Here is a 24,380-nt window from a genome sequence, read left to right on the forward strand (position 1 = left end):
CTCGGTCAGGACACGTGCTGCCAGAGGAAGCGGCTGAGCCCCGGGAACCAGCGCCCGGGCATCTCCAGGAGCGCCCTGGGGTTAGGGCCGCAGGTTTCGTGTCCTGGGAGGCGTGTAGCTCAGTCCGGACACGTCGGGGCATTTGTCGTGCTGCTGACAGGGCGGCCAGGCCACCCACAGAGGGACGAGCCGGAGCCTCCTGCCGCTGCTGCCCGGAGGACCGCCGGTTCTCAGCAGCTCCCCGTCTGCGGAAGAAGCCCCCTGGACACACTCCGCCAAGAGGGGCCCCCAAGCTGGGCTTCCGTGGGGTCCCCACTTCCGGGCCCCGCTGGTCCCCCGCTGATTTCCGTGTCTCTGGCAGCCCTTTGAGCCGGGCGCCTGGCCTGCTCTCTGCAAAGCTGCTCCACGCACCATCTCGTGCAGCCTCGGAAAGAGCCTCGTCCGGTCACCCCCTCTTCCAGCCTAAGGAAGAAGAAGCAGATTCGAGGCTCGGATCTGCCAGGGCCACGCGGCCACCGGCGGCAGAGACTGGACTTCAGAGCCCACCGGGCCCAGCGTGGCCTCTGCCGCACTCTACCTGGCTCGCCCTCCCTGTCCCAGCTCGTGGTCGCCTCGCAGGGACCCTCCGTGATGGGGACATTCGTGCTGTCTTTGACCTGCCCCTTGCAGATACGTGCCGTTTATTTGTGTGGCCGTCAGGCCGAAGTCTCTTTCCTCCTCGGACAGCGCTCGGTGGACATGGTCCCGGCTTGCCGGCGACTCTGCGGCCTGCAGCCCGCCGCTCGACACACAGTCTGTCCTCTTACGCAAACTTTCGGTCAGCGAGTGAGCAGAATGGCATCGAAGCCAAGGCCAGGTTCCCGCCGTGTCCCACTGATACCCCAACTGTGGCACGAAAGTTGTTGACGTTGATCTTTCCAGTGAGACAACAGGAAAACGAGATCACATGTGCCGGACCAGCGTCCTCCTGTCTGAAGGGCACGGTCAGCACAGGGCCTTGACCTCATGGCTCCCGGCCCACAGGGCGCCCGTCCGAAACACAGGACCCTTTAGTGTGCGGTGCCTCGTGGCTGTGCCATGACCCCCTAACTTGTTACACCACAATGTGACATGATCCAGCATTTGTACATCACTTTACAAAACCTATCTACAGTTTCCCCTGCTTTATGGCATTTAATTTCATAATTTCATGGATACAATCAAGGAACTCAGAACAGTTAAATTATTCAAGATCAAGCAGCCAGTGAATAGTTTAGCTAGAGTTCAAATTTAAGTCAGTACGCCCCAAGTTTTGCAATTCTGTCAATGTTCTGATCTGACAGTCGTCTGCGAGCATATGAGAGCTGGGAGTGTGTTGATGGAAGTGTGTGCTGATGCCTCTTTCCAGTTTTATCTTGTAATGACTTTACTGAGATGTAATTCACATGCCATAAAATTCGCCCTTTTAACACGGAAAATGCAGTGGTTTTCAGTAAAGTCAGAGGTGGACGAGCTCACCGCTATCTAATTTGAGGACTGTTTTGGTCACTCCAGAAAGAACCCTGCCCCCGCCAGCAGTCACTTCCCTCTGCCCCGCACGACTGGTCTGCTCGGTCTCCGTGGATTCGCCGGTTCGGGACTCCGTGTAAACGGAGCCACGAATCCCGTGGGCTTCGGTGTCCAGCGCCGTCCGCGGGCAGTTTCTAAGGTGCCTCCTGTTGCGGCGTGTGCCAGCGTCAGGCCCTCCGCGGCCGGGTAATGCTCCAGTCAGCGCATAAACCACATTCTGCTCATCTGTTTATTGCCGTTTTTTAAACACATTTGAGCCCCCATGTAAAAGTTGGGAGGCTTCGTACAAAATCCAGGCGTCCAGTGTCCCTGGAGATGTCATTCCCCGCGGTGACGGCCAGCGGTCGTGCGGCTCCGTGAACACGGCCACCCTCATCCCCGCGCCTCCCCTCCGCTGGTCCCCGTAGGCACGTGGGGTTAGGAACCGCCACGCACACGCAGTGAGGACCCCCGCGAACGCCCTTTCCCTGACGGGGTGGCTCCCCGGCCCCTTGCTCGGGCTGGACTGGCCGAGGCTTGCGTTGAAGTCCCCGCCCCTACCCGGCGACGCCGGCCGCCTGGCCTCCCGCGACGAACGCGGCGACTCGTGAGCCGGGAACCAGTGGAGCCTGTGCCGGGGCCTCGTCCCCACAGCAGCAGCGGGAGCCCTTCCCGCCCGGATCGAAACCAAACCCTCGGCAAGAGCAGGAACCGAATCGGGGCGCAGCTCCGCCGGCCGGTGGGGGGCACGGCCCCCCCAGGTCGACCTCAGGGCTCTGCTTCCCCAGCCCCCCGAGATCCCAGAGCTCATCGTCTTATTCTTTTCCTTTGCTTCTGGGGGAATTCAGAGTTTCCTCTGACCATCCCGAGGGCAAAGACTTCCCTGCTGTTCATGATTGAAAAAAACTCGACCCGCGAAGGGGACGAAGCCGGAAGCTTTCAGTGTCCTATGTGATGATTGGAATATGAAAAGCATTGGTGTCTCCGAAGGTTCTACGTCACTGAAGCTGACGTCTGTGAGCCTTTGGGGAAACATGGTTCCCACGGCACATGGTGTGCACACACACTCACACTCACACACAGCGCTCGTGTGCGCACACGCGGTCACACACTCGACAGCACATGGCTGTGCACACAGTCACACACACGCAGCAAGCACACGGGTGTGCGCGCACGCTCACGCGTACTCACACACTGTCTACACCGCAGGGTCCCCCACGTCAGCCCCTCCGGGCCCAGGGACCCTCGCCCCCGAGGCCCAGCTTCCTCTCCGTGGCGACGGAGTCGCGAACGGGTTTCCTCCCTAGTGGTAAGTGAATAGGAGGAGATGTCTGCTTTTCTCCAGAGGTAGAGGTTTTATTGCATAAAACACCGAATAAAACTGGACTGCTTCAAAGACATTTTATTCTAACAGCAGAAAGAAAACAGTCATTGCTGAAAAAACAACTTTTAATACTTTCTATACCAGAATAAAGTTCTGTCAACCGATGTATTATAATAATAAATAATGACCAAGAATAAACTTTAAATACAAAGGTTTCTACTTGTTACAAGCATAGCAACAAAACCCTCTACTCTATATTGACCTCAGATTTCCTCCAAGATAGGTTTTTTTTCTTTGCGTAGGAATGCAGACAGGATTATGACCAGCATCACAGACGACAGAAGTTACGGGGAAGCCTGACATGTCTGGGAATGAGAGCCCGGCGGCATTCGGAAACCGACTCTGCGTCACGGCGGCGGCCCCTCGTTTGCATGACAAGTTACGAATGTTCCGGAAGGGAGGCCTGTGTCAGGGGGGTGAAGCAGGGCGGCAGCACTGGACAAAATGGAACCCACACACACGCCACGAAGAAGAGGGGCCGCTCCCCGTGTCACGCACGGAATTATTGCCTGGCGCATCTGACGATGCTCAGAAGACACACAAGAACACGGACAGAGATCCCGAAGCGCTGGGCGTGGGGCGTGGCTCTCGTGTTTTCCACTTTTTTTTCGTTTTACTTTTTTTACCTTCTTTTTTTTTTTTTTTTTTTAATATATATATATTTTTTTCTTTGCTAAGATACCAAAGGCGGGGCAAACACACAGGAAGCAAGCGACCGGCACAGTCACCAAACACAGCAGTGCAGTTAAAATCCTAAAGCTCACTACGATCAGGGCTTTCGACAGCTTTTCAGTCCCTTCTCTAGGATCATAGAAACAGTCGCATTAAATTAATCGACTCGATTTAAGTAAGGCAGTGAGAACTAGTCTAGAAAAACAAGAAAGCAGCTTGCCGTATGCCAGATGGGTCCACGTTGCACAGGGACCTCGTTGACACCGCACCCTGGGGCGAGCGACACCCTCTCGACAGCATATGCAAACCGGATTCCTTATTAGCCTGAGATCCCTCCAGGTCTCAGGATAGCAAAGCATTTTATTTACATTGATTGCAGTTTAGAATTTTTGTAAACTGCTGTAGGCAGAGCTGAAGTTTTTAAGGCCCTGGGGTTTATTCTGTGCGCCCAGCCTGCAAGGAAAGATTGACTTTTTTTTTTTTTTTTTTAAGTCTGAACGACTTTGTTTTAGAAGAAGTTATTACGTCATCTCTTCTCCACTGTCATAAGCAACAGCACCAATTTCGTGTCACTCAAAGGAAGTATGTGAAGAGGCTGAACCTTCTCACCATCCTAGCAGATTCAAGAATAAACCCCGAACTAGACTTCTTAAATCGTTTTTTTTTTTTTTTTAAATGAGTTCAGCGTTTCATTGTCGGCCCTCAAAATCTCCCTCTGGGTGGTGCGGAACTTGATAAAATTTGGAGTATCCAATCAGTAGAAAATCTAAAATCTACAAAAATATAGAACACATTTGTTTTACAAAAACAGACATTTTAACTCAGTTTTCTCCATTAGCCATAGAGAGCAGGATGTTCGGGTTCATATTTTAATACGAGCTATTTCAGAAGCGCTTGTTCGAGAAGAAAATCTTGCTTCATGTCTGTGACACTTAGAAAAACGAACACATGGAAACCTGATAACAAGACCGGAGCAGCCTTCGTTCAAGTAAAATTTTTTAAAATCATAATAAAAAACAATCTTTCTATGAGTACATAAATTTCCATTTCTTACCAGCACCTTCTATGGATAGGGTTGGCTAGTTTTTCTAAACAACATTTTACAAAATGTCCCCCTAATTTTTTTTTTATTAGCCACCTTCTTTTTTTTTTTTAATCCAAAAATTTAAAAAAAAAAAAAAGAAAAAAAAAAAAAAAAAGCATTTCCCTCAATACCGCGATTTGATCTCAATAAAGGAATCGCTCTTCCAACCTGCAAGGGACATTTGCTGCAGATACTTGCTGACCATTGATTCGTTTGGCCGCGTGTCTTGGCAAAGCACATTGGGGGTGGCGGTCGCCGTGTGCAGCGCGGAGGGCCTGGCGCTGGCCGCAGCCTCCGAGGGCTCCCGGGAGTGCGGGAGCCACGGCGACCGAGCTTCCCCGCAGTGGCCGCTCCAGTCTGGCTGGCCCCGCGGCCGCCGCCCCGCACGTCCCAGTGGGGCGTGGGCGCAGGACGGCGGCCGGCGGCCGGCGGCGGAGGCGACTCCGGCAGTGAAAACGCAGCCCCTCCGTCTTCGAGGCAACACTGAAGCCTTGAGATGGCGTCGTTTTTCAGTTAAGAGCGTGACTTTTGGACAAAGACGACGATGCGGCTGGAAGGGCCCCCAGCGCCCGGGCCTGGGCGGACGGGGCACGTCCGAGGCCCGGCTGAGGCCACGCGCCTCCCGCCCGCATTGCTTGGACGTCCCCGTCGCCCGGGGACGGTTTAGCAGCCATCGTCAAGGGCTGGGGATTTTTTTTTAAATATATATATAGATATATTTTAAATTTCTTAAATGTTCTGTACACTAGCGGGGGCCGTGTGTGATCTCCCCCCGGGGCGCCGTGAGCAGACGCTGCCACCAGACGCGGAGCCCGGGCCGCGGGCTCAGACTCGCTCCTCGGGGCCCGGGGCGCCGTCCTCCGGCCGCTCGGCCGAGCTCCCCGCCTTGGCGGCCGCGGGCTCCTCGCAGCTCCCGGGGGCGTCCGCGTCGACCCTGGAGCGCTTGAACCTGCGGTCGGGGTACTGGCTGTTGTCGAAGGGCATGCGGTGGACGCAGAGCACGTGGGTCTTCAGGTTTCCCTTCTGGGAGGCACTGTAGGGGCAGTAGCGGCACTGGAAGGGCCTGTGACCTGCGGGCAGAAAGAGTGGCCGGTCAGCTCCGCGCTCTGCCCCCACCGCCCGCAGCCCCGCGACCGCCCTCGCTCCCCGGCGACACCGGCGACACCGGCGGCAGCGGCAGGGTCCACGCTCTGCGGCAACCAGGCAGCGCAGGGCCGGACGCGGCCAGCGCCTCCCGCTGGACAAACGCGGAGTGGCGGGCGTGGACTGCGCCACTGAGTGACGGCGACTGGACGCGGGCGCGGGGCCCTTCACCCCCGACCCAGCGCCTTCATTTCGGACTTTCCAGGGGACTAAGAGCCGGGGCCCACGCCCGGAACTTGTTTTTATAGACAGTCAGACCGTAAATATTTCAGGCTTTGTCGGCCAAGGGGCAGAACCGGGGTATTACGTAGGTTCTTATGTAACGGGGGAGAAACGCATTTCCGGCTTTCATTGCTGAAGTTCAGAAATTTATTTATGGACACTGAAATTTGAATTTCATATGATTTTCATGTGTGATGAAATATTATTCTTGCTTTTTTTTTGTTTGTTTTTTTTTTGTTTTTCCTTCAACCGTTTAGAAATGTAAAAGCCCCTCTCAGCTCACAGGCTGTACAAAAGCAGACTTGACCCCCGGACTGGACGCCAGCTCTCCACAAAAAAGCCACGAATCCCTCCGTCCGGGATTCCGACTCAGATCTCAACCAAGCTGTCCCCTTCCTGAGACCCCATGAACTCTTTCCTGGCAAGCGAAGCAAGCATTTCACAGGCAAGAGAGAGAGAGCGCTGGCCCACACCTCTCCTTGGGCAGAGCCGGACGCGCCGAAGTTTCAGGACAGACGGTCTCGGGCGGGCCAATGTGCTCTGAAGGCGGCTAGATTTTAAAGAGTGGCCCTTGAAATCAAACTTTTCTAGAAAGGCTGCCAATCAGAACGGAAGACGGGCTCCCTGGGGACCCGCCCAGGTCCCCATGACTTCTCCGTGCCGGCAGACAGCAGATGTGCACACAGCTCTGCCACCTGAAGAGCCAGCGGGGCGTCTGGTCAGGGACGTCACCATGGAACGACTGTGTCCCCCGAGTCCAGGAAGCTGTCGACACGCCATTCCTGGAAGCTCACGGGCACCGTCCCACCCTCTCCCAGAGATGCCGAGGCCCAGGGCTGGGTTTCATTTGCTCAGGAAAATAAACAAGCAAATAAACGGGCCCAGCCATCACCGCAGCAAACGGCCGAATGGCATGCTCAGCTTTTTCTGCAGCAGCCGTAAGAGAATCCTGTTGATCTACTGAGCAGAACAGTCCCATGACTCGGAAACGGGGGCCGAGCAAACGCTTGTGGCCGAGACTCCTCCCGCCCACGCCATGTGCAGTGCTGATGTTTGCTCCCGCCCCGGGGCCTCCGGAGTTGGCACTGGGCTTCCCCCCAGCCACTTAGCCTCCAGGGCCAGGACAAACCCACTCTGCCTGCCGAGGGCTTCCCCCCCCCCGCCCCCGGTCCCCCTTCAGCACCTGTCCAGATGCACTAACGCTGCCTGCACGGCACACGGCAGCCTCGGGCAGCTCGTGCTCTTGGCTTCGCCGCTTCGGCCCTCCCCCGGCACAGAGCGAGCGCCTGAACACGAGCGTCCACCTGTGGTCACCTCGCCCTGAGACTCTGATGGCCACCCACCCCGTAAGGAGCAGTCAGGACGGCGTAGCCCTGTCCCACCCACGGCCGGCCCCCTCTGGAGAAGCCTCTACGCCCACACCGCACCAGACCGTGCGGTGGCCTCCGCGAAGGCCTCGTCCATGGGGACTGTACCCCCTGCCACTCCGCCCGCGCTCTCCCGGAAGCCCAAAGCCCCGCTTCCTCAAGGCTCTGCCCCGCCCGGCGCCTGCGGCCGGCGGCTGTGCGCGTGTGGCCCCGGCGGGCGGCTGTGCGCGCGTGGCCCCCTGGCTGGCTGACTTCCTGAGGCGAGAAGCAGGGCCGTGGGCGTGGGCCCCGCCCGGCACGGAGCGCAGGGCGAGCTGCTGGCAGGATCGACCCCGTGCGCCGCGTCCCGGCGCCCGCTCTGAAGCAGCTGCGCACTTTGGGGCAGTTCCCACTTCGTCTGTTCCCATCGTTGTCCCGACCTGACGCGGGCCGAGCTCGGCCACCTTCCCCGCTCGCAGAGGCCGATCCGCACGCCTGTGGCCTCTGCCGGGAAGAGCAAACCGGGCCCCGGAGAGCCTGCGGTGGCGGGTCCTTCCCCACGACCCGCGACAGGCGGGGCACGGACGGCACGGACGGCCAGCAGGGCCCCGGCTAGACACCCCGGCCAGGGAGCCTCAGCAGCCGCGCCCCTCCCGCCTCCTGCCACCCGGCGTGTCTTCGGGTCAGCCGCCCCCGGACGCGGCGGGGCAGGGAGGGGACCCACACTTCTGATGCGGACTCGCAGTTTTTCCAAGGAATGAAAAGGGCCCTGCCCATCATCACGCCGCAGAAAAGAAGGGTCGGGTGACGGGCGGTGGAGACGGGACAGGGAAAGCCGTGCCCCCTTGTCCCACTGCGATGGTGAGTCTCAGTGGGCGCCAAGCGGGGCCCCGTGAGCTTCCCGCAGACCCCAAGACGCAGCTACCGACCCGTGGCCGCTCGCTGGCTCTTCTGTGCTCTTTGCCCACTTGGCAAAGCTGTTTGTCGTGTTTTCTATGTCGATACTGAATAATGCACTTAGCGAGACGTCTGGAACGCCACCTCTCTGCAGGGTGTCCCCGTGGGAGCCATGCGACACACGTCCTGGCAAACCAGATGCAGAACCCCGAACGTCACTCGAATTCACATCAAAAGCCTCTTGGCATGGGCCAACCGGGCACGCTTTCCCCACCGACCGATTCTCAGCGATGCACGGTGACTGCACCCTGTGGTTGTGCCGGGATGTCTGGAGTCCTGTGTGACAGTTCTGGCACACTTGGCAGCTCAGTGGCCAACACGCTGGGGCCGAGCTCGCTTTCCTTCTAACAGGTGACATGGGACCCTGAGGAGAGCACGCACGCACGTGCACACTCGCGAGGGGAAAGCTCCCCGACACCCGAACCACGGCGGGCCCCGACCTCGCCACGGCCGTCGAGAGGGGCCCCGCAGAATCCCACGTTCCGCAGGACCCCACGTGCTTCCGCACACGCGTCCTCACGTGTGGGCCGGCTGACTGTGGTTCTGCCTGCCGAGTGGCCCAGGAAGTCGAGGTACAGCGAACCCCAAAGCCTCTGAAACAGATGCTGGGGGATGTGAAGTACCCGGAGCCCTAATTCTCCACAGTCCGTATGAGAATCAGGATTACGTGTTTGGACAGGACACACACACGCACCGCACAGCACACACGTGCACCTGTGCACACGCACACCCCCTGCTGAGGGGTCTCCGTGACGCCGATGCGGGAGAGAATTCTGGGCAGAAATGAGAGCCCCGCCTGGGTGGGGGAGGTTGTGAGGAGCTCCGAGGCCCAGGGGAGCGGGTCGCCGGGGTGGGGGCGCACCCCACGGGGGCGGCGGCAGGGGCCAGGCGCACAGGACCCAGGGGAGGGACGAGGGGAGGCCTCCCAGCTGCCCAGCAGCCCCACCCTGGCGTGCAGCCCGACGGGCGCCCCGCCCGCGCCCCGGCACCCCCTCCCATGCGCCCCCGGCACCCCCTCTCCCAGCCCGTGCCCCCCGGCCTCCTCCCATGTGCGCTGACGCCCCCCTCCTGCCGCCCCCGGCACCCTCCCTCCCATACTCGCCCGGCACCCCCTCTCCCCGCCTCTCCGTCCAAGGCCATCCACGTTTCCCACCACTGCCATGCGAGCAGTAAGCACCTCGTACGTTAATTTGTATTGTCACCGTGCCGTGGTTCTGTGGTAAAGAGCACATGCATTTTTAATCCACGATGAATAATATATAAATATGTGTACGGAGTGGAGGGTCAGGAGCGAGGAGAAAGCAGGTCGTACATTGTTCATAACTAAAGTGGGGGCCGCGGCATTTTTCTTACTTGCTGTGGCGAAGGGTCTGCTCTCTCCGTGCTCCTCGGGGGGCGGGGAGACGGCCCGCCCTGGGGGGCCGCCCGGCCCTCACAGCGCCACACGCAGCCGCGGCCACCGGGCCGCCCGCTGCCCCCCACTGCCGCCCTCTGCTCAGGTGCGGGCAGCAGGGACGACGGGGGCAGAGGGAGCTGACCCAGCTCTGTCCAGTGCTGGTCGTCTGGAGACGGGCGCTCACCCCTCCGCGCCCCCCGCCGCCCCCACACCGCTCACGGGAAGAGCCGTGACGTGGTGGGGAGGAGCCCTGAGGGCCACTCACCCACGCAGGGTCCCAGGCCTGGCAGAGGCGCCCGGTGTCCCCCAGCCGAAGCCCCGAGGGCTCCCCGAAACGCAGCGTGTGAGTAAGGAAGAGAACGTCCCCACCTGAAGGACCGACCGGCTCCCTGAGAACCTGGGCCCTGGGCGCCGTGCGGGGCCGGCCTCCGCCAGGCCCCCTGCGGCCCCCGAGTGTCCGCAGACTGGGGGGCCCCCGCCCAGGACCCCGTCATCCTCTCCAGGCTCGGCGGGCCAGTTGGGGCACCGAGCTGGGGACTGTGCAGAAACGGGCCCCGGCACACACAGAAGAAGTGTGTAATTTCCCTAATTCCAAATAGGCAAAAATGGCTCCAATCAGGTAGATAATTTATGTTTTCAGTTTTCAAAAAAATATTCATCCATCTAATCAAAGATGCTAAAACACTTTGGAATATCCTTAGTATAAATAATTTTAGGTTTTAAATTTCCTGTGATTTGGGTTTTAATTTAAAGCACTACCAAAATCACTTTACTATTTTGAAAGTAGGTTTTGATCCGTGCGGTAATGGATTGGAGCCATGCGTCGGGCCTCATGCTCAGCTGGTACAGGACACAGACAGCCGCTTGTGCAGGCGCACACACACGTCCTCGCCCTGTCAGCTGGGGTCCCGGGGCCCGTGACACCCCGAGGCCGCAAGCACACGCGGCTCGCAGACCTGACTACTAATGTTATTCCCAAAAAGGACCCGGGGCTCCTGGGAGAAACGGCTGGTTCCAGGGCTGGAGCGGGACACACAGGTGGTCTTGGGGCTCCTCACACCAGAAAGTGGGGCATCACTCCGAGAAACCAGACTCGGCAGGGTCGGCGGGGGTCAGAGGGGTCGGTGGGGTGCAGCAAAGCACAGAGCCCGGGTGTGTCCCCAGGGGCCATGGTGTAACAGCTCCAGCAGCATGGTAAAGGGCAAAACGTTAGGTGAGAACCCAAAGTGTAAATAAACGCCTGTCATAGTGACAGACTCGAGGGTTGAACCACTCGGTACACGGAGAAGGCAGGCAAGGGTCCCATGCCTCCCCGGCTCTCTGTGGGGCGCCTCCCTGGAGGGGGCGGACCGTAACCCCCGCCGCCGTCTGTGGGCCGCTCGGCGACACCGTCACACAGCTCCGGTGGGAAGGCAGGAAGGACACCTGGCACACGCCGCCTCGGCCAGGTGGCAGCACGCGCCCCATCTGAGGCGATGAGAGGCTGCTTTTCCTCTGAAAACCGAGGAAATCTGGGTAAAACATGGGCTTTACTTAATAATAATGTATTGATATTGGGTCATTAATTGTGACAAATTACCCTGCGAACGTAAGATGTTAATAGTAGTGGAAACGGGCGTGAGATGCGTGGGGATTCCGCCCTACCCACGTGGATTTTTCACTAAGCCTGAGTCTGCATATACTAAAAGGAAATTTTTATTTCAAAGGTCTGTTAAAAAATTAAATTTGGTTGATTTTCAGTGAGAGTGACAGGTTGGGGAGTGGCCGCAGGTGACGCGTACGCTCCTCCTGGAGGCCCGCGGGAACCCCTGCTGGGCCGCACGGGCAGGGCAGGTGCTGGCAGGCACGACACGTGACCCCAGCCCGCCAGGCACCGCCCCGCGCTGCTCAGACACAGGCTGGAGGCGTGCAGCTCCCCCCGGCCCCCGACGGCCCGGGACGCCCGACGGTTTAACTCTCCAAGTCTCGGTCCTCCCTTCCATAAAACGAGCCAGAGTCCCAGCCCCCTGAACGGGGCCAGCGAGGCCCGCGGAACGCTCGGCAGGATGCGTGGCCCCGAGCGCCAAGCAGGTGGGCAGGGGGGCCGCGGGAACCGAGCGCGAGACCCCGGTGTGCGTCCCGACTCTTCTGACCGTGCTGGGGTCGGGTGCTGGGGTCCCCACCTGCCAGTTGAGGACGCTGGGCCCTGAGAGGCTGGGCGTCTGTCCAGAGAAAGGCAGCACCCCGCTTCCCACAGCCCCCTTCATGCCTGTAGCTCAACCCACTGTACCCGGGTTAGGGTCTGGGAGGGGTCGGGGTCAGGGAGGTCAGGGGTCAGAAGAGGGGTCAGGGTCAGAAGGGTCGGGTCAGGGAGCATGGACAGCTAAGAAGCTGGGGCCCCTTTACACAGCCCCCTTCATGCCTGTAGCTCCAACCCACTGTACCGGGTTAGGGTCTGGGAGGGTCGGGGTCAGGAGGGTCGAGGTCAGAAGTCAGGGTCAGAGGGGTCAGGGTCAGGAGCATGGACAGCTAAAGCTGGGGCCCAACTGGAGGCGTCTGCAGAGTGGGGCGTCCGGTGGGGCCGTGCATCCCCCAGTGCACCCCCACCTCACCTCCCCTGCAGCCCAGAACCCCCAAGCACCAGCCTCAGGAGGGTCCTGTCTGTGTCCCCTAAGCCTGGCGGGGCCTTCCGTGCGCTGGCCCGGACCGGCCGTGCAGACCTGGCCTTAAATCGTGTGTGTGCCACGCAGAGCCGCCGGCCTGCCTGGGGGGCGGGGCGGGCAGCAGCCACTGGCACTCACAGGCCACCACCGATCCGGGACATTGAAGCACACTGAGGCTTTACGGAAGCATGGATGTCATCAGCCTTCGACGGGTTGACGCCCTTACTCCCCTTGCTGGGAGACAGACGCCTGACGTGACAGCACCCTGACAGTGCCCGTGTGTGTCCCCGGGAAACGGGGAGCAGAGGGGCTGGTGCTCAGCGGGGCTGCGCTGGCCCCCCCAGCCCTCTCTTCCCACCCAGCGCCCAGCGAGGGGCGCCCCGCACAGCACACCTCCGGGGCGGGTCTACGCGCAAGCCACAGCCCACCACCCTGGGGGCCGAGACCTGGGGAAACCCAGAGCGAGGGCTGGGCCGTCTCGCTGCCATAAAGCCATGGCTGTCTTTTGAGTTTTTAATGCAACATCAAGCGAAATGATTAAGGAGGTCCCCAGGGATGGCGAAACGGGGGTTGTCGGCCCTAAAACGAGCCAGCACAGCACCTCCTTCTCACCCTCTGCCTCCGTGCCCCCCACCCCCGTACGGGCTGCACACCTCCCCAGTTCCCGCGGCAACCCGCTGGGCGGTGGAGACGTCCACTCAGCAGTAGCCAGGATCGCCAGCCCGGCCCCTTGGGGATCCACCTCTGGGCGCCATTGGGCCCACAGGGTCCACAGTCACCGCAGACCAGCAGCGAGGACTCTCGTGGCAGGACAGAGACACCAGAGGCACGCGAAGGCGGCCGGCCTGCCACGCACACCACGCCGGCCCCGGAGCCCACCTGCCCCGGCGCTGCCCGGCTCTCGGCCGGCCGTGGCTCCCACCCCCTCACGCGTCTCGTCCCGTCCATCTCTGCAGCAGGAGCCCCTCTCACCCGCCACTCGCGGCCGGCTGCCCCCCCCAGGAATCTGCCCCCCAGGCAGAACCGCCGCCCCCTCCCCGGCACTCATCACCGACAACACACAACAAGCCACTGCATCAAGTCTGCTGGCACTGCTCGCTGACGGGGTCCGGTGACACGGGCTGTCCCTCCCCGTGGAGGTGGAAGCACCTGCTCTCTCTCTGCACACAGGAGGCCGGACGAGGGGGCTGGGGTCCCCAGGAGCTCCGCCTTCTTGCCTTCGCTGGGGCCTGGGGACACCTGGGGCGGGCGGCCCCGGCCTCCAGGCCAGCTTCTGATCTCGTGAGGACAGAGGCCGACCCCGCATCCTCCTTCGCTTGGCGCCCTTCCTTGGCCAGCCACACCACGGAGCCGGCAGCCCTCCGGAACCCTCCCCTGCACCTGCCCAGACCTGGGCTCTGCCCGCCCACCTGCTCTTCTCCTCGGGAAAATCCGAGTGCCCGGGGCTGCTGGAGACCCCTGGGCGGCGCCAGCCCCAGCTGCTGCGCCGCCCTGCGTGCTCCGAGTCCAGGAGGCCGGCCGTGTCCAGGTGCGCCCTGGGTCACTGAGGGGCTCTGCAGTTTCTTCCTCTGCCTGCAAGGTGCTCAGGGTCCCTCTGGGCTCCAGGGACCAGGCTTCTCCTCCCTCCCCTCTGCCCCAGCACTGCCCAGGACACACGATGTCACCTCCCCAGAGGTCGTGAGCAGGCACATGCTTATTTTTTATCCCCGAGCCCCAACGTGATTTAAAAAAATGTTAAGGTATTGCCAATGTTTCAAAACAGAGATTTCACATAAAAACAGTTTATCTTGAAAAGTCAGAAGGCCTGGCAAGCCCTTCCGGGGAAGGGCCACTCAGGAGCTGGGTCCTGGCTGCCTTCGGGCCACTTCACCCTGGCATCAACGGCCCCCCAGTCTCGGCCTCCCTCGTGGGGGGTGTCTCACCACCAGCCTCACCTCCGTTGGGGGGCGGGCGCAGGGCAGGCCCGCCCCTGCCGTGGAGTGGACAAGCTGTGGGCTCCGCCTGTCCACCTGCTGGCTTCCTGTCTTCCATGGTGCCACTCGAAGCGAATGCATCGGCCCTTCACGGTGGCTTCTGGTTTACTGCGTAATTGAACTACGGGAGGGGCCCGACGGCGTCACTTGGCGGGTGCCCCGGGTGTGTGTGCACAGTGCCCCAGGAGAAGAGACATCGGGCACAGACCTAGCAAAGCCACCAACGCAGAACGCTGCACGATGTCACTAGACACCAGGCCACTGAGGTCGGCGTTCAGCGTCATCTGCGGCCAGTCACCACCCACAGTCACCTTCCATAAAAACGCTGGCTCTTTTCTTGGGGCGGGAACGGGGCGGGGGGGGTGTCCTGTGATTTAGGGGGGTGGCTCTCACGGGTGGCAGAACACGTGACCGAAAGCAGCGTGGTGGGAACGAGGCGCACCCCGCCCCATTTCCGTGCTGCTGTGTGGTATTAACGCGATGCCGGCGTGAGCGACGGGCACACGTGTCTCTTCTGGAGCAGGAAGGACACCCACGGCCACGCCCGTCCGCGCGGACCTGCGCGACCGACGGATTTTTACGCGGCGACGTTTTATCGCACCCCATTGGGAGAACGGGTGCCGCGAACGACACATCGGAAAGTACCAGGGCGAGATGGAGGCAGCGACTTTGCCAACTGCCGCCAACGCTGCCCGTGCGGGAAATAAATAAAGTCAACACAGCGGGGAAGGGGGCGGCTGTTCTGCGGACGTCAGGAAGGAAGTGCTGAGCCTTTCTTCCCCTCCCCCCATGAAAGGCTCCCTCTGAAACCGAAGGCCTCGGGCTTTGCCGTCTCCACTGGCGAGATCCCCGGCTGCCGCCCCGTCCGATCCCCGTTCCTCCGCCCGCGGGTCAACCGAAGCGGCGGGCAGGGCTTCACGCCGGGGAGACCTGCACGGGACACGTAAGGCGTCCTACACGCATCTCGGTGCCGCGTCCCCTACGCAGGGGCAGTGCGCCTGGCGGTGAGAGCCGGCCCCTCGGAGGGTCACCCCGTCCCCCTCATCCCCACCGGAGGCAGCTCCCAAGGGGGCAGGACGTGTGGGCATCTGGGGTGATGGGGTCAGAAGCACCAGGGGGCCCTCGGGCACCCACGTGCAGGCCGGCGCTGGCGCACCCGGGCCCCACACGCCGACCCGACACGCTCCGAGCTGCCAAACGGACATCACCGGTTTAATCGCCAGCACCACGGTTTTCAGCTCCTTGGGTTAAAAGCAGAGGGGTTGAAAAACGGAGCCCGTGTGCAATCCGCTGAGGGTCCTTAGGCCCTTCCTGCAAATGCCCTGCGGCCCCGGGGCCAGGGGAGCCAGGCAGGGGCGCGTGGGGAGCCTGGCCTGCCCCCCGCCTTCTCAGCCTCTCCCCTTTATCGTGCCGGAGCCCGCAGGAGGAGCAGGAGTCCTGGGCTCTGTCCCCACCAGCAGTTCCGACAGCTGCGAAGCCGCCTCGGCTCGGGTCACAAGAAGAGCCGGGTCGGATTTCGCCCCTGGCAGCCGGGCGCTCGCTCCCGGCCCTTCAGGCCGAAAGAGTGAAGGCAAAGAGGAAAATTCGAGATCCCCCCCTAAACTTCCCACAGCCACCTCTGCCACATGACGCGCCTTCCACCATCTCCCTGGTGTGTTCGCTGCTACTTTGGCAGGAATTCAGAGTCGCTGTTATATAAATTCCATCTGATGCCAGCACCGCCATCTGCGACCAGCCCGGCTTCACCTACGTCTGCCGCAAAGCCCGTCTCCCGGAGACAAGGGAGAGGGGAAAATTCGATTAATTTGCAGAACGCTCGTGATTTGCTCATATATTATTATAACTGCTCGTCAGCACACGACACGGCCCCGGCCCTGGGTGTGGGCACTGCTCGGTCTCAGCAGTTTCTAGCGTCGGCACCTGACAGACTGCAGGCCCTAATGACTTTCAGATGCTTACAAACAGTGGTTCTATCTTCAGAATAAAGAAGAAAAATCCGTAGGAAGCGAGGAGGAGAGAGTTTGTCTACCCTGTTTCCTTCCTGCGTAGCAGCGTGGTTTAACTCGGAGGGCCGGCCGGAGCTCCGGGGCGGGGCACGGGGGACCCCCCCACCCCGCCAGACAAAGCCCCTGCTCTGGGGAAGGCGAGGCTGGGCCCGGGGCCACGGGGGTGACACCCGGCAGCTCAGAGTCCGCTCGGCCTCTGGACCGTGTGCCCCCCCGGAGCCCCCGGCGACCCCCGCGCTCCCACACACGGTCTCCCCACCGCCCGGGCTGCCGGCTGCCTCGCCCCCGCCCCGCCGCCTTCAGAACTCTGGTGAAGCCTCCGCGCTTGATGGCCTGTTTTAGATTAGAGATTTTAGCAAGAAGACAAAGACGGACGCACATCAGCCCCGCACACGAGGACCCACAGCAGGGAGGGGATAGGACGCGACCACCATCTGTCCGCAAACAATAACCTGTGCGCTCGGAGCTCGCAAACCACTGAGCGCGCGAGCTCCCCGCGTCGGGGCACCCCGAGCCGAGCCGGGTCCTCGCGAGACCCCCATGAGGCCTTTGCATTTCTCACCCCCAGACTGCCTGCTGATGCTGAGGAATGTCTGGGGGACAGGGTGGGTTTTATTATGGGATCTTCCCGCTGCAATGCCCGGGGCGCCACCCGCCCCCCGCCCTCCCCCAGCCCTGTGGGACAACTGGCCTGTCTCCCTCCCCGCGAGTCCCCAGGGCCGGGGTGTGGGGAGGGGAGCTGGTCTCCTGAGCAGACCCCACTGTCGACGGGGAAAGGTCCTGGGCAGGGGTCCTGACCCTCCATGGCTGCTCCACAGACAGTCAGCAGGCTTTGGGGGAGGCCTTAGGACACCTGGACGGGTCTCCTGCCCCAGCCCCTGCGCTCCCCGCTTCCTAGCTCAGATGCGGACAAACCGCCTCTCCGACCCCCCAGGCCATCAGCGACTCATAGCAACTAGCCAGAATCTTCACTTGCAAAAAAAAAAAAAAAAAATCCATCTAAAATGATTTACTAAAATGGAAGGGAGGGAAAGACCGAGCATCGCCCAAAGAGAGAAATATGGTTTGCTTGTAGTGGGTGCATTTTCTATCAGCTCCTCCTGGCCCTTGGCTTAGAGCCTGGCTGGGGCTGTGTGTGTGGGCTCAGGGGGCCCCTCGCCAGCTGCGAAGGGCTCTGCCCACTTGGGGGGCCCAAGTGCAGGCAGGGGGCTGTGCCCAGGTGAAGCAGCAAGTAGGTGGCTAGATCCCTCCTCTCCCAACCACCAAAGGACCCAGGAACCTGCTTTAAGGGTGGGACCAGAGAGAACCGTTTAGTCCCAAAGAAGCCAGTGGGACATTTTCGTGATTATTAATAAACAACCAAACAAACATTGACTTTGCAAATTGAAGCATTTCTTTCCTGAGTCTCGAAATAGATGCAGGTTACTCAGTGAGGGATTCTGGAGCAGCACGGGAACTGAGCGGGCTTCACCCCCAGATTCGGCGTGGGCGACTGTCCAGGCCCCGGGCCCTTTTCCAGCCCGTCCTCCCGGAGCTCGCTGTCCGCCCCAGTGGCCCGGCGTCCCCTCCCCGCACGGCGGGCCCTGGCGGAGACACTCCTCCTAGACAGGAGCCCAGCCTTGTCCCCATTTGTCCCCGACCCGGGCCTGGCAGAGCTGCACGCACAGAAGGCGGTCGGTAAGTAGACGCCCACGTCGGAGTCCTGCAGTCGGCTCCAGATGCCCACCCAGTGTTCCGCTCCCCGCTTGCTCAGGCTCCCCCGACCTGGTACCCATTAGGACGGGGTTGACACGCAGGCTGGGGGGGGTGCGGGCGGGGCAGGGGGGAGTCTCGCTTGCGTTCAAACGGCCAGATGTTTAGTTTGTTTTTTAAAGCACACATGCTACACAGCAGCCAGGCTGGGATTCGGCTCCCGCCACCGCTCCTCACGAGCCCAGTGACCGGCGGCTTCCCCTGTCCTCACCGTCCCTGTCACTCTCCGCTCTCCGGGACCTGCTGAGAGCTTTACCCCATGTGACAGCGGGGCGGGCCATCTCTGGGAGTCACACGCGGCCAGCAGACCCAGGTCCTGCTGGCCGTTGCTGACGAGGCCTCGTGTCCACGCACCTCCAGGGCCCTGGCCGCCACCTGCCCCAGGAAACCTCCTGATTCCTCCCTCCTGGCATCGCCGCAATAACCACCGTAACCCAAAAGCGCACCCCAGTGGCAGGGCTTCCCCTCCCCCCCCGCCAAAACGGCGTGGACACGGGGACGCCCCGCAGAGCCGGAGGTCGCTGAGGGGAAAACCTCCCGCGCTCGGGCAGGCAGTTGGCCACGTCGCCAGCCCCCCACACGCAGACGTGTTTCCGGCGTTTCCACCTTCCTGTGTGTCACCCTTCAGACGACAGGACATAGGTGCCACGCCGAATGCACAGCCGGGCGAGTGGAGCCCGGCGCCCGTCGGCTGCAGGCGGCAGAGACCAGGTCCGCGAAGGTCGCCTGCTGCTGGGCGCCCGTGCCCAGGAGGCCGCATCTCCATGCAGGGAGCACAGTGGGCAGCGGGCATGTGCCGCGTCTCGTGTGCTGATCTGAGCCCCAAGGCAGGGTCCCCCAGACAAGAACCGGAGCTGCCAGTGGCCCGAGAAGCACCCCTGTCCCCTCTCAGGCACCCACTTTACTTGAAGGAAATATCGATGGCCGTCAGCCTGAAGTGGGGGCTTCAGAAGCCGAAGTGGGTGAATTAAAGCGGCCGATGAGAGCGTTTTATGCACACGGCGTAACTGCCTCTGATGCAGCTTTTCACGACGCGTTTGCATTATGGATCCATAACAGCTAAGTGTGTGTCGTGGCGTGTACATAAGTGCCGACAACTGTCAATATGCATCATGCGCCGCAGTAAGAATTTTCCATAAAATACTCCCCCACTACGACGGGCCTGCATCCCTGGCTCGGGGGGAAGGAGCCCCTGACAACCGAGGTCCCTCAGACACGCCGGTCCAAACTCGGCTGACATCTAAAAAGCTCCCGATACTCTGGACAAAGAGTCCTCGGCACACACCGTCCCCAGAGCGAGGGCTCGAAGCCCACGTGGAAACAGAACGAGGGAGGAGCGAGGCCCGGTCGGGGCGGCGGGGCACCCCACACGGGCCAGGCAGGGGGACGCGGGCTTGGCGGCGTGGGCCGGGCCTGCAGGCCTCCGACTCCAGGCTTCTGGCGTCTGGGCCTCAGAACGAGTTTTATACTCAGGCGTGGTTGTTTTGCTGCCTTCGGTTTTCCTGGCAGCCATAAACACATTGTTATGCTTTTAAAAAAATAAAGTAAAACATTACCAGCTTCCTATACCCATAATAAAATCAATCTTCTGCCTCTAGCACATTAAATGAAATAGCAGGTCTCCAGAAAATACAGAACAGTCAGTGTCTCTGAGAATCGTGCGGGCAAAAGTCAAAAGAGAAACGCAAAGGTCAGAACAGAATGCCGAGCGCATCCCGCAGGCACGGGGTAGCCGGCGGCTTGCGTTTGGGGCGGCCGGGGTCCCGGCGGGCACACCCGCGAATCCCTAATGCGCTGCCGGTTTTTGGAGGGGATCGTTTGTTTATGAAGTCGGACGTGGACACGGCACCCCTCAAAGCTAATGCGACCTTTTAGACTGAGCCGACAGGGTGAAGGCAAGCATGGTCTTGAATCTGCGCCGAAAGGCAGACGGCGATTGTTTATAATGAGGGACTCGGCCGCCCACGTCCCTTCGGATGGCAGGGACTTTAGGTAAATAGCGGCAAAAGCCAGATAAGCTGCAGACAAGGACAAGCTGTCCAGTGTCATCTTGGGGGGCCTGGCCGGGGCGCGGGGCGCGGGGTGCGGGGCGGGAAGCCCTCACAGCGATGCTCAGGCGTGCCCGAGTTCACATCTGACTGTCTGCGGGGTGGGGGAATGTGGCAATCTGCAATTTATTTCATTTTAATTCAATTTCGTTTCACATCCTGTTTTGCAAGTCAGCAAGATGGGCCACGTTTGCCAAAACGGGGGTGAAGTAACGGGGAAAGGAGCCCCCCTCCAGGCTCGTGCCGGCCAGCCTGGCCCGGCCAGCAGAGCCCGGCCCCGGAACGCACAGCCGGCCCTGGCGCCCGCAGCATCGCGGCCCCACCCTCTCCTGCTGAAGGCCCTATTTGTCTGCTTTAAGTGAAATCACTCAATTCTCAAAAGTCAGTGGAGGACTTTAGAAGGGGGAGGGTTCGGATAGGCTACTCCAAATAAGTTCCATTAATCAAAAGACACAGTGTAATGTAACTAATATTTTACAATTAGGGGAGACAAGATGGAACTAAAAGCCATCTATCTCTCTTATACCACATGATCATCGATTCATAATCGGAGACTGAGAGATGCACAAAGATGCATTTACTGGACGGGGGCGGGCGGGGGGGCCGGTCTGAGCCCAGATAATGAACACGACGAGAGCGCCCGCTGAGGGCTGAGCCGGGATGACAGGCGCTCGGTGCTGCCGGTGACGTGGCGCCGCGGCCGGTACCTGGCCGCCCGTGGGCGCCCGCTCCTTCCCGGGCGTCGGGATCCTCGATCGTCTCCACGAGGGACTGACGGGGAGGAGCGGAGGCCGGCCGAGCCGCGGTCACGGAGCGCGGGCCGGTGCCACCGCCGGGGGGGGGCGCTCACGGGGGCCGTGCCAGCCCCTGGGCCCGCGGGGACGGCAGGCGCTCGCCGCTCCATCTGCTCCCTAATGAAACGCCCGCGTCTTCAGGGGGCTCATTTCATTCCTTCTGCTGCCACCTTCAGGAAAGAAAGACTCAGCCCTTTCCTGACGGGCCGGCGTGGGGGGTCTCCCGGGAGTCGGGGGCCCCCTGCAGCGGGGCGCGCTGGCCGGAGCCTTCCAGAAGTCCCGACGAGGCGAGCCCGGTGAGCAGGGCAGGCAGCGGCCGGTGCAGAAGCTGAGGCGGTGGGGACAGTGTGGCGGGGTCGCAGGCCCCCTGTGGACATGGGGTCACGAGCCCGTGGGGAGCCCGCTGGGGGCCGAGGGTCGGAGCGGCCACACGGCCGCCCGGGCCCCCCCGCCCTTTGTGCGACACAGATGGCCTCGCACAAACGCTCACGTTGCATGTCTTCCAGACAAAGAAAAACAAAAACCTCCCGGGCAGCAGGCAACGTGGGGGCCAAGCAAAGTGGCAGGAGCGCGGCAGGGCCGGGGGACGCGGGCTGCCGCCCCCGGGGCCGTGTCCTGTCCCCTTGGCTGCTTTCGCACAGGCTGCGGTGACAGATTACGTCACACGCACGGCTCCCAGCTCAAAGCCAGAGGCCCGGGGAAGCCATGATTTTCTCCATATTTATTTTTCCCCATCGGAACCTGACTGTCGAACGCCAGGCCCGCGGCCCCCGCTTCGTCCCCACCCGGACGCGCCGGCATGTGAGGAGCCAGACGGGCCGGGGCTGGGCTGTGGACACGCGCGTGTGCGACGCGCCCGCCGCACAGGCAGCCGGCTCCCCGGCCGTGAGAGCCCAGCCGGCAGCTCCGGGGGCCGCAGGGAGCTCAGGCGAAGGTGCCTCCGGACGCACGGCCCGAAGCGCCCGTCTTGCTGTCATTTCATTCCTGGGGACGGACACGCAGCGCCAGCCCTCAGAGCGGGGTGCCTCGTGGCGTTCCCCCAGTGCTTTCTGAGGACCTGTGGAAGCTCCCCCATTACCTCACGGCGCCACGGGTCACGGGGTGCTGCGAATAGGGGGGCTGTCAGGGGACGAAGGCGTCCAGTGAAATTGATCTGTGCGGCCTGAGCCGCTGGGACTGGGACCCGACCCCCCCACACACATGCTCAACCCCTCAGGCTGCCCCGAAACCATAACAGCCCAGGGGGCGGAGCCCGAGTGCCACGGACGCAAACGAGGGGTGACCGTGTCTGCCCTTCCGGGCGGCGAGGCTGCCATGCTGGTCAGCGCCCGCGGCCACCCACACCTGCCCACAGCACCGGTCAGCCCCGTGACACCCTCCGCGAAGCCCAGGGCTCTCTCCTCGCTGCACGGAGGACGCCCTGGTGCGCACACGGCCCCGTCCTGGAAACCCGGGCCGGGCCTCAGAGAGGCGGTGCCAGGAGCGCCGTCTGCACACCTGGCTCAGGTGGCCCGGTCGCCATGATTCTGCCCCGAGCACAAACGGGAACTGAGTGTTTTCGGGCAGAATGAACCCGTTCAGCAAAGCCTCCCCCATCGGTCCATGAATCCAGGTTACCGTCTGCGGAGTCTGGCTCGGCCTCGGCCCCCGCGGGCTCTTTCAGCTGTGCTGATGGAGACAGGGCTGGGACGCGGCCTCTGCCCCACGCCCCGGGAGGCGCCCTTAGGGGAAAGGCATCCACGGGCTGCACCCTGAGCGCCTGGCGCCGTACAGAGCAGCGGGGTGAAGGGAACGACCCCCTAAGCCGAAGCGGCTGTGACCTGGGGCGCAGAGGTCCCCCTGCTCCAGCTGGCCCAGCGGCGTCCACAGGCACAGGGAGCGTCCGCGGCCGTGCGGGCGGCAGCCCCGGTGGGTTACGGAGTTAGGGAAGGGGGTGGGGAGGGGGGAGACGGACGGGCCGCCTCGTCTCCCGCAGGTTCTGACACTCCAGCCCGTGGACACGACGCGTGGTGACCGCAAGCCCTTCGGCTTCATCGTCGGAAGCGTCCTGTCTCTGAAAGGTACTTAGCGAGCGGCCGTGTCCCATTCACGAGGACCCGGGCTTTGCAGGGGTCGGCGCCGAGTAGGGCAGCAGGGAGGGTGGCGGAAAGCCCCGGGAGAAAGCAGGCCGTCTGCGCGGCCGCCCCCCCCAGACCCGGCAGCGGGCGGCACTGGGCACGCAGCGGCGGCGGTTCTCAGAGGGGAGCGGGGCCTTCCCAGGCGTAGAAACGGCGCGGCCCCCAGATGTGTTATTTGGGAGATATTAAGCCTAGAAGCTCTTTCAGATGCCCTATTAGAATGGAGATGACTCAGAGCTCGTGGCCGGATCACACACGCTCTGACCCGACCGTGTCCCACCCTTTCGCACCATTTGGGACCAGGCAGGAACTGCTGTCGCAGCGCAGAAATTCGTTACCGCGGACTGCGGCCAGCGCCAGCGCCAGCGCCGGGGAGTGTGCCCGGACTCGGCGGCCCCCGGGTTGCGGCCCCAACGCGGTCTCTCCTGCCACCTACAGGACAGAGGGCGGCATGGCACGCAAGTCACCCGGAGGAAAATTAAATACAGCTGAATAATTGAATGAGAGGGCAAGTTGAATCAGGGGTCACCATCTGGTTGACTAGAATTGTTGGCACACTTCAGCTGAGCTGCGCGCGCCTCGTAAACATGCCTGCAGTTAGCATAGCTCGCGCTGCCCGAAAATAAAAGAAAATTGGTCCTAAAATAAGCCTGAACTAATTAAACATATACCGTCTTGTCGTCATGGAGACCAGAGTGAGGGGCACCAGCTTCTCCTGGCGTTCAGGAGGGCGGTGGTGCCAAAAAGAGGCAGGCGAGTCTTTCAGCCCCCGGGGAGAGGGCGTCTCCGGGGCCGGGGTGGGGGCGGCGAGGGGAGGAGGGCGAGGGAGGGGCACCTCCCCTGCACAGTCGGCAGGAGCAGCGTCGGGGGCCCCGGGCGCCCGGCGACGTGGCTAACCTTCCGCCCGGCCAGCGCGTTGCCCCGGGCAGGGGGACGGGAGGGGGCACCTTTCCACAGAGACGGGCGTCGCGTCTGAACTGGATGCCGTCGCCGGCCCCGTCTGCGGTGCGCGCCCGCGTGAGTCACCGCACGCCGCGCTCGCACACCAGCGAGCACGTGTGTTTGGGGACGAGGTCGGTTCCCACTGCACGGCTCGCGGTCCCTCTTCAGCTGTCACTTCGGGGACACCACACCTGCGCCCACATCCTCAGCACACAGCGGGTCTACGTGTGCCGTCCTCAGACGCGGGGGTCTCCAGAGTTGGGGTTCAGACTCCAGATGAGAGCAGTGGTTTGGGGGCTTGACAAGGCGGCCCTCCCGCCCCTCCTGCGCAGCAAAGCCCGCCGCCCGCTCCTGCCTCGTGGGACGGCCCTGCCT

At 61.8% G+C, this 24,380-nt stretch overlaps 1 protein-coding gene across 1 annotated transcript in view; it reads right to left on the bottom strand.

Moving 5' to 3' along the window:
- Nucleotides 1–5,172: 5,172 nt before the first annotated feature.
- The window catches only part of ZNF536 (zinc finger protein 536), a 341,362-nt gene continuing 322,154 nt past the window's right edge, over nt 5,173–24,380 (bottom strand). The window contains exon 6 of the mRNA XM_039880738.1: nt 5,173–5,737. Within this exon, the coding sequence (XP_039736672.1) occupies nt 5,493–5,737 (245 nt within the window). The 3' untranslated portion in view covers nt 5,173–5,492. The remainder of the gene's footprint in view (nt 5,738–24,380) is intronic.

The sequence above is a fragment of the Pteropus medius genome, unplaced genomic scaffold (assembly GCF_902729225.1).
Source record: "Pteropus medius unplaced genomic scaffold, Ma_sr-lr_union100, whole genome shotgun sequence".
Lineage (NCBI taxonomy): Eukaryota > Metazoa > Chordata > Mammalia > Chiroptera > Pteropodidae > Pteropus > Pteropus medius.